The following is a 17,142-nucleotide window of genomic DNA, read 5'->3' on the forward strand; positions in this document are numbered from 1 at the left end:
AGAAGAAAATATGAACCGTTTATTTCTTTCACGAGTGTAGTTGCCCAGTGAGTTTTAAAACTACGTTTTAGTAAAGTTGCTAAAATACACCAGTAACTCTCTGATGATTATGATGGGATTTAAGACCATTAGGATAATGTATTAAGGACACAGGGATTATTCATAAAACATCATGCAGGAAAACACTGATTCATACTGAACCAACGAATCCAGGATGAACTCTGCGTGTTTACCTGGTTCGTCTCCACATGCTGACAAAAAAACGTTGCATGCAACGTCCAACATCTCTTTCTCGAAAGAGTTTCCACACAAAAAAAATGACACAAACTTGTTTTTTTTTTTTTTTTTTTTCTCCAATGGACCTGAGTCATATGAATAATCCCCAGAGTGCAGAAACAGACAGCTGGTAATCACAGATGAGGAGTTACTCACTGGCGGGAGAGAGTTGCCATTAGAAAATGGCAGGAGGAGAGGGAGAGACGTGTTAGACTGGGACACAAGAACAAGATTACTCATGGAACAGAAAACTGCCACATAGGATGTATTCAAGTTACTAGTTTTATTTTTAAAATAAGATTTCATTTCAATTATAATTCATTTTTGAAAATGCTAAAACCTCCTCGAAATCTGGCTGCAACAACTGCAGCCAGATAAATATTTGAAGTCACCTCTTCTATATGTTTTTTTTTCCTTAAATAAAATACTTCAATAGATTTAATCTTTTATGTAACATCTCCTAAATTACAAAGCATTTAACATAGAATTATTAGAGCCACATTTGCAGGTAAATGAGGAGGGATTCTACACAAAGCAATATAAAAATAGCAAACAAAAAAAAGGGGGGAGGGGGGGAGGGCGTGCATTCATAATGCAAGGAAGATAAGTCGGTAAAAGGGGGAAAAGGTAACACAGGATTGTGGAGATTATTAATTTGATTGGCAATGAATGGACACCTAATCAAAGCAACACAGAGGGATCATGCAGGTGTTTAATGTACGTTCCTTTGACTCATATTGGCACGTTGGATAGCTCTCAGTAAGAAGTGAGTCAGACAGGGGCGGCTAGTGCTAACAGTGACAGAATGGTACACAGACTTTCTAGAGATGAGTGTTTGACCTTTGGCATTCGCACATGGCTTCGGCAGCAGATGAGAGGCGTGCCTGACTATGCATCACTGTTAATCCTTTGTGTGTGTGTGTGTGTGTGTGTTCAGGTTGGATGTAAAACCCTTGTCGTTAATGATTGTAACAGATAAAGTGTTGTGTAACAGATATGAGGAAGCTACGCAAAAGAACTCCCTGCTGAAATTGTGAGATGTTTAAATGGTAGCCAGCATTTCTAAAATGAACATGATGGCAATCTCTACTATTTCCCCATACCAACAAGCAATTTGAAACCACAGAATTTGGCCAATTAAACTTGGGAAAAAAAGAAAGCCAATCAGGTAATATCTCCTCTGTCATCATAAGAAAGGGGCCAAGTAAGACTGGGAATAAGAAGAAACTTAGGAATCAAAGTCGCAAAGCATGATTAAAGCAACTGTAAAGTAACAAAAGCCAAGTGACATACAATAAAAACACTAGTCTCACAATAACTCCTATTTACATATGAACAGCATTCCTTCAAGTCTCCAGTTATAAAAAAAACATAAAACATTAAGACATGTGGAAGATAATACAGCATAAACATCTCTACACATAATAATAACCCCATGTATATATTTATATGCATGTAAACATATATACATATGCATACATGTACATCTATAAATATATATATAATTTACAAACATACAATTTAAGGGTAATATACTGTACATTTATGGGGATAGCAGTCTCTTTTAGGCTTTTCTTTTTAAAATTGACATCCCTCTCCTCTCCACACAAACCCACACATACAAAACACTCTTAACACACAGTTAAAGCCAGGTGGATGTCCACGGAAATTCAACACACACGCACGCACACACACACACACACACACACACACACACACACACACACACACACACGCACACAGCATCACCAGTCGGCATCCTCCTCTATGTAATAATCAGGGGTGGCTGTACCATCAAACAGGCCGGGGTCCAGTGACTTGCGCTGCTTGCCTCGAGCAAACACCCGCGACAGGGATCCCAGAGTCATCTTCTCCTTCTTCTTCTTACGCTTCTGGTCCTCCAGGTCCTCCATGGACTGAAGGGAGCAGAGGGAGACAGGACAGCATGGGTTTGTCCTTCCATACAGCTGCATTAAAGCAATCGTTTGGCATTTCGGGAAATGTGCTTAGTCACTGTCTTATATTCTCATGACTGTGCAGTTTATGTGAAGCTACTTTCAGCAGCTGGTTAGCGTAGCTTAGCACAAAGACTGGAAACAGCTGGCAACAGCTAGCCTGGCTCTGTCCAAACGTGATGGCCTACCAGAACCTCTTAGCAGGGGTGGGTTTAGACATTTTGACACGAGGGGCACAGTTTTAATCAATGAAGACACATTTATAAAATTAGTAAAAATGTATTCATTCTTGCTATTCAGTTTAAAATATACAAAACTATTTTCATTTTAAATAATATTAATAAAAAGGCTGCTATTTGCAGTTATTGTTGTTATTTGCAAACTCCGAATAACCTCCAAATCTTTTTATTATTATGAGAAAATAGACCCACGAACACAGAAACGTAAACATTCCTCCATCACACCAAGACGGCCGGTTGCCTGGCAACAAGACTCCAGGAAGTTTCTGCTCCCATTGAAGAATTTGTACCCTCCCTGTCTTTATGCTAAGCTAACCGGCTGCAGCTTCTTCCTCAACAAGACAGCGAATAAACACACATCCAAAAAATGTCCAACAACTGCTTTTGCTATGACTTAAATGCAACATGACATCACCACCACGACCAAGCAGGCAGGCTGACACCCAGAAGGCCAACAGGACAGGGAGACGGACACAAACAGAGGACAAGGCAGGTGTGGAGGTGTGATTACTTTGTCGAGGAGGCCAGGCAGCTCTTACATTGCAGAGGGAGTGGGTCCGGTGGCGAGGCGAGTTGATGTCGCTGGGCGTGGACGAGCGGTCTCCGTCGGCTGCTGAGGCGTCCGAGATGACGGAGGGCTGACGAGAGTGGCAGGGGCTGATCCTGACCACGGCTGGACGCGCCACACACACACACATATTCACACACGTTGAAAAATACCCAGTTAGTATGAGAAACCTCCAGGAAACCCCTCTGTTAGTCTGAAGACAGCGACACCAAAAAGCAGCGGCGACTGAGAAGCAGATGCAGGAAGACAGCTTACCCTGTCTGTCCATGGTGTGTCCGTGGTAGAGCGTCTGCTGGCTCTGGCGTATTGCAGCAGTGAGCGGCAGGTCGGCCTGCATCACCCACTCCTGGCTGCCGTTCACCACGGGCTCCGTGGGCATCGCCAACGAGTGGCGCTTCGGTACGTCTTTTGTCAAGGTGGCCAGAGACTGCTTCGCCTGGGAAACACACACCAAACACAAATCAAACACACAGATTTGTAATCTTTATAATTAACTTAAAATGTATCTTATTCTGTATGATTTATGTAAAACACTTATACTGCATAAATAATGTCTCGTCTCACATTTACTCACAAAAGAACTATGTGTTCTCAATGTGAATAATAACCAAAACCAACAAACCGATGCTTGTAAGTTCTGTTTGTGCAGCCAAAGTGTGATTTATCGTTTCCCTCCGTGCTATAAAGCACCACTGTTCTCCACAAACTATTAAAAACCACACGATTCTGCACTGGACGACATGTTCCTCTATTTTATGCCCTGTAGTTTATTTTAAGTTATTCCCATAAATACTCACCAGAGCAATACATGCGTATTAATACGCTGCTGGAAATAGTTCCCAACAAAAGGCATACTCTGCTCCAGGTAGAGTAATGTTTCCTAAAAACGACCCACTTGTTTTAGGATTTTTTTTTTTTAGAAAAAGAAACTAAAATACTAAATAGATTTACGTCTTCAGCAGAAAAGGATTGGCTTGAGGGTTGAGTGCCACAGCAGGGTAGGAAATTAGGAAAGTGTTGAAAAAATGGAGCAACACATTATTGGTTTTGGTCTTTTCATGGGATCTTTAACAACAACAACAACAACAAAAAAGATGGAATAACAGAAACAGGCAATAGGCCATTGTAATACAGCACATTACAAACCATTTCTGTGCCAAAACTATACATATTTGATGATTTCCACAGGATTTTAGTGCTTGGAAGCCTCTGAAAAGGCATTAAGTGGGCGTCCACTTTGTGGTAAACAACCAGTTGTACCCAACAATATATTAAAATGGAAAAGAGAAGAGAAGGAAGATATTTTATGGTTTAGTTGCTTAGTTGCTTGAGTGTGATTGCAGTTTTTTGCACTGATGTACCAACAAATCTGATCTGCGATGCAGCTTGATGTGAGGATCTGTGGGTGGTTATGACTCGCCGAGGGAGGAGAGAGATTAATGACGCACAGACTGACAACTGTACCTCCGAGGCAGCAACGCAGAGGAAAAAAAAGCACACACAAAAAAAAAAAAGCCATGAATTTCTTCTCCAGCCCGGAGAAAGAATTAACGCTTTGAGAGAGGGAAGGGATGAGGATGTGTGGCAGAGCGGCTTACCACGTCTGTTTGAACTGATATGAATACAGAGACGGGATTGCAAAAACCCACACCTTGTTAAGCATTTATACCATTAAAAAAACAGAATGTTTGGAGAACAAAAATGGGCGAGTGTGGTCGGCTCACCATCGTGAGCTCGGCCTCCAGCTCTTTCACTCGGTTCTCCTTCATGTCCATCTGAGAACGCAGGATGTTGGCCTGCTCCGTGGCTTCTTTGGTCTGCCTCCTCAAATCCCACTTCTCCCTCTCCAGCATGTCCTTCTCCTTTGCCAGCACTTTCACTGCGTCCTCGCTTTCCTGAGGAACACACACACACACACACACACACACACACACACACACACACACACACACACACACACACACACACACACACAAGACATGGTTAATCCTCACCAAGCTCACTTTGATCACTGATCAATGGAGCGCTACATTCGAGTCAAGAAGCATATCAGAGCTACAGTCGATGTTAGAACCTATTTTTTTGTACTCATATGAGACCAATTATTTTAGTCAAATATATAAAAAAATACAGTCCTTTTTTCCACATCACATAAAAACACATTTAGGATTGTGTTCAAGATGTACAGGAAGCATTTATGAGCAGCATATAAACATTTTACTGTCATCATGTGTGCTCATATATAAAGACAAGATTAATGTACAGTATTTCATTACATTGTAATTTCTATTACTCTGTTGCCCATAAAGTTGGAATACCTTGTTTTCGGACACAATCCTCTCTTTATTCCTGTTTAAATGCATCAGTAATCACTTAGCCCCCAGGAGGAGCATTGCATCTATTTAGTACTGGATTACACAACAACCAGAAGAAGTTAAAAGCAACAAACATTGTCTTCTTCCATTCTCTTCTGTTGAACAAGAGTTACTGTCATGTTAACTTTGAGAACAAGCCCTGATTATGTAAACGTGTCTTAAAGTGATACCATATCTAATTCCTCCCTCCATTAGATGAGCTGCAGGTCTAAATGATGTCATTTAATTGCTGTAGATTGGTCCAATCAGAGTGTGATTTTGCTCAGTAATGTTTCCGTCATAAAGTATACAGTAGAATAAACCAAGGTGGTTTTAAAGGTCGCAGTGAAATCTGACAACATGAATATGAACTTTAACCAAATAACTGTATTTTGTATGTATTTATTCTTGTATTTATTTCAGCAAAATAAGGACAGGGTGTCTGTAAGGAAAAAAATCAAAAAAGACAAATAGGCTTTACAGAAATGCTTCTTTCTAAAGTTTATTCTTTCTACAGACGGTGATGCTATAATCCTAAAACTCTATGTTTGCCCTTTCATCAGTATGAGATTATTCTGAAAATAAAAACTAACTTTTTTAAATATACATAAAATACAATTTAAAAAAATAAATAAATGAAAAGCCAAATTGTTGGGGGTGGCTTGGGAACAATTTAGGGTAGTTCCAGCCCAACTCAAATATGCCTACTGCGCACTGTTTGGCGCCATAAAAGAACTACATTATTATACATTATACATTATTATAATACATTGGATGATGACACTGTCCAGTTGAAAGTTATGTTAGTCGGTGGGAAACCTCTGAACTGTTATGGCGACTCTGGCTTTTCTGCACATTTCTAATCCCCCAACATGCATGTGTGTACAATCAACTGATGCTGATAAATGGGCGGGGCCTGTTACCTTTCGGTGTTGGTCGTAGTTGCGTATGAATTCTCGCAGCTGGTCTTCCCTGCTCTCCAGTGTCGTGTACAGCTGCTGCATCTGACTCACCAAGTCTGCCTTCTCCACTTTTAGACGCTTACGGTCAGCTCTCATGGCTGCAAGACACACACACACACACACACACACACACACACACACACACACACACACACACACACACACACACACACACACACACACACAACACACACACACGGATCATTTGTACCGTCAAACTGATGCATGTCAGTGCAATTTGGCTGCATCTAAACCACCAAACAAAAGCGTTGCCATTGCAGCAGGGAACCACTAGATGTCACTGTGCCTTCTGTTAACGAGGGTCTGCAGCTGGTGTTTTCTTTTAAATATTCGTAGAGAAGATGACGTCATCGTCCTAAATGAGAAGTGGCTCGGACGTGTATTATTAATTCATACAGTTTAACTGTCTGTTGTGGCATGTTGAGACCCTGTTGGCTCCTCCCAGAGAAGACCAACTGGACCTGCATCATTCTCTTAAGAAAAAAAAAGTTATGATGCAACTGGTGGGGTTCCTCATAAGCAACAATAATAACAATCTTTGGTGAGAGATTGTGGTAAACACAGAGAAAAGCTGTGTTTTTCAGAGCTGCGGACGTGTGTCACTCAGACATTCCTCCTGACATCGGCTCAGCTTCTTCATATTTTACACTCGGCTCTCAAACCTGTTCTGCAGCAGTTACACAACACATTTTATGAGCTTGCAGTTCAACACACGCAGGAGAGAGAACCATGCAACACAATAACGTTCCACCGCACTAAATCCCCAATTGCCTTTTTTCGGTTTCCCCTACTAATTTTGTTGTGAGGAATTATCCTTAATGTAATGTTTTTTACTCCCCCCCTCCCAAAGAGGTGAGCTGTTGCATTACGGTGGGATTTGTTTTCATACAAGAAAGGAAAAACAGGCCACTGCTACACTAATCAGTGCCGCATTCCGGCCCACAGTCTATACCACATTAATATTTCAGAGTAAAGCTTCTATCGCTTGATTGATGGATGTTAATTAAAATGAGGTGAACCTGGAGTCTACAAGGCTGCTCATTTCTGGGAATGAATGATATCCAAACACGTGCACAAACAGTATCTCTTGTTTTTTTGTTAATATCTTTATGTGCCTATAAGCTCCTGCAACTTGTTTCACTAGATTACAGAATTTGACTCATTGCCGAGTTATGTTCTGTTTCATATCGCATGTTTTATTACTGATCTCATGTAAGGTGACCTTGATTGCCATGAAAGACGCCGTTAAAGAAATTTACTATTATTACTGGTGCTGCTTATTACTGCTCAGTGTCGAAACTGCATGAAGCTGTGCCAGACTGGAAGAAGGGAGCCATGCAACACCGTCTTGAGTGAGATAACAATGATGGATGATGGAAAAAGACGGAGTTGGCTGTTCACATTTGCTCGGAAAATCAACCGGGGGCATGTGTTTGGTTTACAAAACAGAAATATTCCAAACAGCTTGAAGAAAGCAGACTCGGCGGCCATATTTGCTACAAATTGTTTGCCATCCTTGATGTCAAGGGGAAGAAATGTAAGATCTAACTGTGAGAAAGTATGAAATTCAATATGAAACACTTAGATGTGGGGGGGAAGTATATTATCAGGCTTTGAGCATTTCTTTCCTTCCATTAACTACTCAGCAGAGACTTCATCTTGATAATGATTTGTTTATGTGAGCTATTATAATGTTTCTTCGGGTTTTATACTGCATGTGTTACATAAGAAGGCTTATTTTGATGTTTTATAGCTTTTTGCAATCCAAAACATATAAAACAACATATTTTGGGCTTGATGAAACTAACAGACAGCTGTATTTGCTGTACATCCGAGGACGCCGTTGTAGAGAAGAGGCTCTGGGGGATCAGGTGGGACCCCGGGTCGGCTCCTCACCTTGTAGGGCCTCCTTGGCTCGGTCCAGCTCCTGCTCCTTGTCCCCCAGCTGCACGCGGAGCTCGGTGGCCGAGAGCTGATTGGCGGAGCAGCCTCCCTGGGTCTCCTCCAGGTCCTTGCTCAACATGTCCTTCATTTGCCTCAGCAGGTGGACCTCCTCTTGAAGCTGGGCCACCTCCTCACGCAACAACACTGAGGGAAGGAGAGGGACAGTGTGTGAGAATTTGGAGTATGCAGAAGAGGAATGACAAACCTGAAAGTGCAGGATCGCGAAACCAGAAGAGAGAAAGAGAAAAGCATTAAACACCTGGAGTTAACGAGAGGAGGGTGCGATTATGCAGCACATTATAAAGACATGCACTCAAATCAACACATCAAACCCCCTCAAGACTCACATGCCCCCCTCAGCAGTGGCCACGGGGGTTTTTAGGAATGCAGACAGCGCTGAGTGACAGAGAGCACTGAAACCTGCGAGGCCGGTGTGTCAGTGAGAGACGGCTGTCTGATAAGATTTAATAAAATATCAGTGACACCCGCTTGAGCTTTGCTCCTCAGTGTTTCCCATCGGGTGTGAAACGCCTCCCAACCCTCGGGGAAGAGCAGGCAAACAGACCGGAGCGAGAGACTAAGGAGAGGAAAAGGGGAACTGAGGACGGACGTAATGGACGGGAGCTGTTGGACGACTTTGCCGAGCAGCAAAGATGAAATGGATAAGAAGTGATCTTTCGTGGGTTGAGCACCAGCAGCAGAGGGACGAATGTGTCAGGGTGATTTATATTGCACACATTAAGGCAGGAGGTTTGTTACAGAATATTGGACACTTTTCATAAGAACTAATAGCACATGTAAGCGGCTAACACACTCATCTACGCTGTAAAATCTACGGCCCAGATGATGAATGTTTATTTCAACAGCAACAAGCCTTTATGATACCACACAAGATGGAAGAGCGTGGCAAAGAAACGTAGCAAATTGGATAATGCAGGAAAAATGTGTTAATTAATCAAGTAGTAGATCAGCAGCACATTTTAATTAATAGTTTAAGCTATTTATCAACTTCTCAAATATGCAAATGTGTTCCTCTCTTAACTTCAAATGCTAATTCATTGGGTTTTGGATTTTTGACAAAATTAGCAATTTGGCATCTGGGAACTTTTTTATAATTTATTTTTCACTGCAAAAAAATAGAAAAAATAACAAGACTAAGAGTCTTCGGTCAAGTTAGCATCAATGGCGGTCAGTTTCTGTTTGTAAACACAGCATTGTAAGTTTTACACTTTTCTTAAGAGACAGAGGAAGAGTGAGAGAGAGAGATAGTTAGCTTCATCCTGCTGCGGCCTGCCTGCTCTCTGTGTCAAGTAGATGTCACCGTGACATCAACCAATGCTTTTTGGACTGCCGTTTGAAGCCTCAAGTTTGGCATTTTGACCTTCGCCATCTTGTTTTTTGCAACCGGAGTGACGAGTTACTGATAAATCCAGTGAGAAGTAGGGTCATTTTCTCATAGACTTCTATACAATCTTTTTTGAGACCAGAGGCGTCGCCACCTGCTGGCCATTTTAAAGAATGTATGTTAAAGGCGCTTTCGCTTTGGCCTCACCTTTCATGTGGTGGAAGCGACCAACTGACAAACACCATCATCCCTAGAGGCAGGCTTCTCTCAGAGCTATAAAAAAATATAAAACCAATAAAACCAATACAAAAAATGAGGCGGTGCCCTTAATTTCCTGCAGATCCGTAAGACTCCATGTAAAATTATGCAAAATTCAAGAGCAAGTGTGCAAGCAACAAAGTATATATATGGGTGTGTGTGTTTGTGTGTGTGCACATGTGTGCGACTCAAAGACAAAAAGAAAGCCTGCAGCCAGACCTCTTAGGGCTGCAGCAGCTCCGATACGAAAGGAAGGGACAGTCCATCGCTCTCTGTCGACTCAGGACGGAGGAATCACATCGGGCAGCTTGTGACAAAAAGAGTTTGTTTCCCTGAGAGAGCAGCCGTTCACAGCCTTCTTGCAGCCTGAACCAGCTTATGCGTTTGTTTACCTACAGGCTTTCCTATACTTGTCACCCGGGGAGCCAAGCTGCTGCTTTTGATGCCGCTGGACAGAAGTGTGCTTAATTGTGTTCAGCTTGATCCAAACGGAGTGATTCAATTCTCAGCGGCTCTTAACTGTGAAGGTAGATTCTCAATTGATGATGATTTTACTCAAAGTATGAGCGCTTCACTTGCATTAGGTATCGTCACACGCACATCTTTAAATTAGAAACAGTGGTAGAATTGTTGTCCAGTGGATTGCGAGCGAAAAGTGAGAACGTATACACCGTTTCATTCCATCTAGAAAAGTGATGTAAGCTGACGGGAGTCATATAAACAGTCCGCACTGCAGCTGATACGCTGTTATCTTCTGGGCTCTCTCAGCTCTGACCCTTGTGGTTGCGCAGTGAGCTTGGCGAGGCTATTAAGAGCACTCCCACAGAAGGAGAGAAAGCCACTCTCCCTCGTAGTCGGCGGGGGCCGATTCTATTAATTTCTCATCCGAGCCTGATTAGAGTGTCCATCACAGCCAGTGCAGGTTGAGGCCATCACTCCCAGTCCCTTTTCCCCCACATAGCAGAGCTGTCACAGGCCAGCACACACACACACACACACACACACACACACACACACACACACACACACACACACACACACACACACACACACACACACACACACACACACACACACACACACACACACACACACACACACACACACAGAGAGAGAGAGAGAGGTGGGGGTGTAGTGGCCGTTGGCTCATCAATCATTAGGCTTGAAAGAAAGCAGAGGCATCGCTCTCTGAGGGGGAAACGGGGGCTGGAAACGAGTCAATTGGTGGTCAAAGACCTGAACTAGTCTCCCATGTGGTGTGTGAAGGATTAAAGTGGAGCTATTTATATACATAAATTATCATGCTTAAACTGAGCCACGTTGGAATACTAAGTTTGGAGGATAACTTGTGAAGTTATTTCTCTTTAAACTGTAAAAAACCCTTCCTATTTTCAACAAGACTGTCAATCAGAGGCCTTTAGAGGAAGTGAACTGACATACTGTCTAGGAAGCTTCATAGGTTTGCCTGATCTAAACCAGAGACATTACTTCATAGATTTAGTTTAGTATTTTGAGCTTTCTCTTCTGCCAATAGACTAGTTGTTAATTCAACTAATTGTCCAAGCCGTGAAAAGTTTCGTGATAAAAACTTCCAACAGCAAAATCTCTTTCCATAAACACTGTCCCTCTGGAAAGTACACAGACATCACTGTCAACAGATTATGTAACCAGATGTCCATGGAAAATAACAAATATAAGTTTACTTCCTGTTGCAGTCAAGTGAATGACATCAGCTGACAGGAAGCAAACATGGACCCCAAGCTGTTGCCTGGCAATGCAATTCCACTGAAATGGTCAATTAGGAGTATTTACATTGGAAACTGTAGACATGGTGATCTGTGGCTTATCCAACGTGAATGTGATTTTCTTTATATATACAGTAAATGTCTAATGCTGAAATCTCAGACACATGTAGCTTAAAACCTGGCCAAACAAAACAATACTTTTTTTGTAATTTGGATAGATTGACATGTAAAACATAATGAAAAACAAAATTTCAACGGAACATAGGTGAAATCGAATCAATGAAACTAATATGGGACGGTTGAGAGGGGGGAAGTGGCAGCAGCGTACTGTTCTGCCCTGAGGCGTTACGATGTGCTTGGCTGTCACTTTTCCCCCTTGGTCTCCCTGACAATCCAAATGTGTGTAATTTTAGTTAGAACAGCGCTGCCACTCAGCTATTTCTGTCTATTTCTGACAATGCTGCCTTTGCCTCTCCTCTAATCTCTCAGGTACAGTAGCTGATAGTTACTATAGAAAATATAAAATAGTTCAAATAATATTTCTTTTAAAGAGATAATAGAAGACCTGGGAACTCGTGTCTGGTTGGCCACTGAAGAGCGTGAGCATGAGACATTTCTCCGACCTGCTTTATTCACCTCGAAACATCTGCTGAAAGTTCATAACTGTTCTTTCCTTTCACTGTCATTTCCAAAAAGCTCACACTCCTTGCTGTAGTAAGTAAAGTGACCTTGTAAACAACAACAATTAACATACCTTACATTCACAGCTGCTGTGTCACACACATGTAAAAGTGGGACTGCTTTCACAAAACAAAGATATTCACGAGTCACCGCTCAAGACTATAAAAAATGTCTAAATATAGAACCTAATTCGGATTTGTTTTTAATTGTTTCCACAATAACATGGAAATAGAGCCTGGAGGAGTTTGGTTTCCTCCTGCATATTTTCCCACAGTTTTCTTCTTCCCTGCTGGCTCCTGTGGTATTTCTGCGCTGCTATAACGTGCTATCTACGAGGTGGAGCTAACGGATGAAAACAGAGATTTTCAGCTGTTGCATTGCAGGGGATGGAGCTAATAAAGTAGACATCAAAGCGACGCCATTCAATGGTGCATTGCTCACACGAATCCCTGCGTAGCAAATATTTCAATCATCCACAAATACGTTTTATTTACACAAAATAAGAAGCGACATGGCAAATGTTCACCGGGGATGTAAAAAGAAACAAAAAGCTTTTCTGTCAAAGCCTCCTAATATTCTTTCATAAGTTGTTCTTGTTGTTCCGCTTTACAGAGAATGTACCAAAAACACAAACAACGTGTTTCCCAGGGCAGCGGCCTGCTCAGAGTCGGCCTGTGAAATGGGAAACATGACGTAAGTGAGTACCTGCAATGCAGGTGATTGTGTTGACTCAAACCGTCAGCCTCCCCGAGGGGAAGCACACTGCCGCTGCTGTGTCGCCGTGACGATCTGTGAGCTCAATCATAAGGTGACCGCTGGACTGAATTCCCTCAATGACACAATAAGTCACATATTCCACATTGATAAGTCGAATCAAGGTTATAATTAAACATTTTCTCATCCATCAAACAGGCCTACAGACATAAGGAACACATTTTCCCTCCACGGCCACATGTGTACACACCAGTGTAATATTACACCATATGTAATATTTAATCACTAATATGCTCATCATTATATTAGTCTGTTTTGTTTGCATGAGCGTCCGCGTCCACGTGCGTGTTTTAAGGCCATTTCTTATGAGAGGAGCTGAGCTCTGGCCTCGTCTAATTACCGTATAAAGATCAGTGGAAATTGCTGAGGGAGAAGACAGCAGTCTTCAGCTCTTGATTAAACCCATCATGCAGGTAACACTATAGCGTTGACAAGAAGGGTGAAAAACACGGCTGAACTGAAATAAACCCTGCGAGGTTGCGTACCGCCGGCGAGCGGGCGCTAAGCCTCATCTTATTAATAATCTGTGTTGCTTCCCAATATGACACTCTGTCTGTCTCAAGAGAATTAAGCTGCAGAGGAGAGAATGTTTAATATGAATCTTGTCAACGCGAACCATCTATTTCCACGCGCACCCTGACGTCTCAATGCTTATCGTTTGTTTTTAGCCTCTGGCAGCAATCTGTCTGTTCACTTTGGTCCAGAACAAAAACAGGATTTGCATACAATTTATAATGAACAGAGAAGAAATCCTCATCGGCTTGATGAGATTTTTCTTCCAGCACCACCACGAGGTTCACATTCGTGGTACGATAATTACGATGAAGATGGTAAACTTTATACCCGCTAAACATCAGGAAGTTAGCAACATCATTGTGTGCATTTAATGAGCTTAAAGCCGCGCTGTGCCAGATAGCATCACAGAAATGTTAGCATGGCTAACTCTTAGTCTGGATATACTGTAAAATCAGGAAGCCCCCCCCCCCAAAAAAGCCCCCAAAAAGCCACTTACAGAAGAAAAACGCATCATAACGTCCAAATGTTACTCAACTTTGATACTTGAGCATTCTGTTTACATCTGGAGACTAAAGGGCTTGTTAAGGATTTGAGAAAGAAAAGAAGCATCAAAAACCCAAATATGGTGGAAAGACAGAAGGCAGGGAACGTGAAAAGAACACAAACAAACCCATTCATCCTTCAGCGACTACCTGCTGGGTCTCCGAACCCAGGGAGGCTGAGTGGGTGGATGGCAGAGGCAGGCTGCAGAGAATAGGGTCGTTTTAAAAAAAAAAAAAAAAAATCAGCAGGACTATATTTGGCAACCTTATTGTTGATTGTTTTGCTAAGTTCCAGGGGGATTTGCACGATGATGGGAGAGAGAGTTGTATAGTCCTGCGTGGGTTGTACAGCACAGATTTGACATGCTTAGCGGTAAAAGCCGTGACAAGACTTCAGCTCATGGAGACAGTGATGTTGATGGGATCCAGTGAAGTTCAAAGTGAGTCCGTCGCCATCTTGGCAGTGACAACACAGACTTACTACCGGCTAATCCAAAAACTGGCAAAAAGGTGGATCATCGGTGGAGCTGAGACGAACTCGGAATGACACAGCAGAGGAGGGCGGACCTGAGACAGACCTGTCACTCAAAGAGGCCACGCCCTTCATTATGCATGACTTTACTTTCAACCTTTTAGCTATACAGACCACACCCATTTTTTGCTAAACATGGGGGGTCTATGGGGATTGACTCGCTTTAGGAGCCAGCCTCAAGTGGCCATTTGAGGAAATGCTGTTTTTTGGCACCTCTATGTCGGCTTCATTTTACTAGCACCAGGTGGACGATGTCAGAGAAGGACAACTGTTCACATTTCAATTGTTGTACAACAAACAACCTTCTGAAATGAATCCGGTGCCTCAGGTAATAAATGGAGGGCTGCCTATGGACCCATTGATGGTGAGACTACTGTGTCGTTCTTTCAGCTTTTAATGTGCCGTCCACATTACCTCGACCTGGCAACATCACCGAGGAAGATCAAACACAACCCAGAGCAAACAGATCATTCCTGATGCCTCCAAGCACTGCGAGCTGTATGCTCTGCATTCTGAAAAGGCCCCTACATGTAAGGTCAGGTCAGTTTTCCATTCAGGGTATTACACCTCCCCTCTATTATACATATGACCATAAATAATGCATGATGCTGACTCTCAAACCTGAGCAGAGTATTCACCATTTAATGGTAATTCATCGCGGCCCGCAGACGAAACATCACTCGTCGGTTCGGTGCATCCATAAAATTCCAATATATGTGTTGATGATTTGATCTTTTTCCCCTCGAAAAGATACTTCACGTACTGTACTTGAAAGCAGATGAAATGCTAATGTGGGTGAAGCGAATACGTATCCTGCATATTGTTTGTGTGTATGATGATGTGTGTGTATATATCTGCACTCGTGGACGGTATATCTGTGCGAGTATACGGTGTCTATCGGGAACAGCTCTTATTAATTAACTGCCTCTGGGTTTACACTACAACTGGGGTCAGTGTGAGGATGCCAAGTGCAGATAGCTGTAATTGATTCACTTGGTTATTATGTGCAGATTAGGCACGCTGCCAAGGAAGTGCCACGTGAAGAGCACTGAGAACTTGGACAGGGCGATTTGGATTTTTAATGCTGCTGTCAAGGGCTGCATTTTTGATTAACACTCCCCTCACCGTCACTTGACACCGGCATAATTCATCCATTCATCCATGTTTGGTTTACATGACGTGAATGAGTCGGTGATTCACCCGGCTGGCGCGGTGGCTCTGGACGGGAGTCCTTGGATTTATGTTAGCGAAGCAGTGAGGTGATTTTCTCCAGTAACTGCAGCATTTATGAGGACTGGACATCTTATGGCCTTTCTCATTTTTTGTTGCTCCTCGTTGCTCCGGCTTGTGACCCGGAAATCGATCTCAGCGCTCCATCCTCTAAGGTTGGCCGAACTTTTAAAATGCATTTCAAGGAGTCGGGATTGAGAATAAAGGAGCCATAATACACCGGTGCATCCTTTGCAGAAGTCATAGATACACAGGAGGTTGTATACAGCCGTATTACAAAACTGCCACACGCCTATACTCATATTTAATTGACGTTGTTTGGAAGTGATGGCATCGAGGCAAGGTTGTCTCCTTCGTTAAATGCCCCGTAGCTTTGACTCCTCTGTCCTTGCATCTCTCCTTTGAAAGGAGTTGAGAATGTGCAAACTAAGGGAATTATGAAGGACTTTTTAATTCAGTCAATGACCCTTGTCGTTCTTTAGCTCCGCCCTCTTATTTCCTCTTCTTCTCGTACTGCAGGTGACATGTCTTAACATGTCTGTTTTGACTCAAAAGGTTCCCCCCTTAGCCCAAAGCAATGAACCCTCACACACTTTTCTGATATCACCATCGTGAAGCGAGGCGGTGAGAGGTAATCCTCAGGACACAAGGGTCTTGATGGTTTCCTCCCCACCCACCCAAGATGTGAACATTTGTTTTGTTTCAAACTCAACATATTAGACTTATTAGAGTGATTTTGATCATCTAACTCTTGAAAAATAATCACATGCTGGTAAGGACATTTCCCAGAATGTCGAGTCATTCCTTTAATGAATTGGAGTGTTGACAAAGTAGTACCAAATCAACACATTTAAAAGTCATGCTTTCAAGTGAGAATAAAAGCCCTCAAACTCGTTCCTGCTGATTCCACTACGGGACAGTCCTGAGCCCTCGTGGACTCAGTGAGGAACATGAAACTGGAACTGGGCCCCAATATCTATACAACTAAAAGGGCGGGGGGACCGTGATGTTGACGAACTTGTAAAAGCCACTGAGGACCACAATGCTGCAGGCTCTATTGTCCCACTTGAATCTGTTCTGGGGACTCGACATCTGTCGGAAACAGCCGGATCTGGTCTGTGGAGAACTGGAAATCTACATGATTTGATACACGACCTCCCTCACGTCCCGTGGCACAGTAGTCTTACAAGCTGAGGCGAC

General features: G+C 42.7%; 1 protein-coding gene across 6 annotated transcripts in view; it reads right to left on the minus strand.

Annotated features, from left to right (window-relative positions):
* The window catches only part of kaznb (kazrin, periplakin interacting protein b), a 93,902-nt gene that overhangs the window by 3,910 nt on the left and 72,850 nt on the right, over positions 1 to 17,142 (minus strand). For 2 of the 6 annotated variants that reach the window (XM_084020078.1, XM_084020079.1), the window contains 6 exons: positions 8,272 to 8,463; positions 6,316 to 6,452; positions 4,763 to 4,933; positions 3,294 to 3,474; positions 3,010 to 3,143; positions 2,069 to 2,192 (listed from right to left, as the gene is read on the minus strand). In XM_084020078.1, coding sequence (XP_083876204.1) covers positions 2,069 to 2,192; positions 3,010 to 3,143; positions 3,294 to 3,474; positions 4,763 to 4,933; positions 6,316 to 6,452; positions 8,272 to 8,463 — 939 coding nt within the window. Of the gene's footprint in view, positions 1 to 540; positions 2,193 to 2,981; positions 3,144 to 3,293; positions 3,475 to 4,762; positions 4,934 to 6,315; positions 6,453 to 8,271; positions 8,464 to 17,142 lie in introns of those variants that run through there. The other 4 variants (XR_014597881.1, XM_084020081.1, XM_084020080.1 and 1 more) reach the window with 4 other exon arrangements.

This window comes from Eutrigla gurnardus, assembly GCF_963514095.1.
Source record: "Eutrigla gurnardus genome assembly, chromosome: 2".
Classification (NCBI taxonomy): domain Eukaryota; kingdom Metazoa; phylum Chordata; class Actinopteri; order Perciformes; family Triglidae; genus Eutrigla; species Eutrigla gurnardus.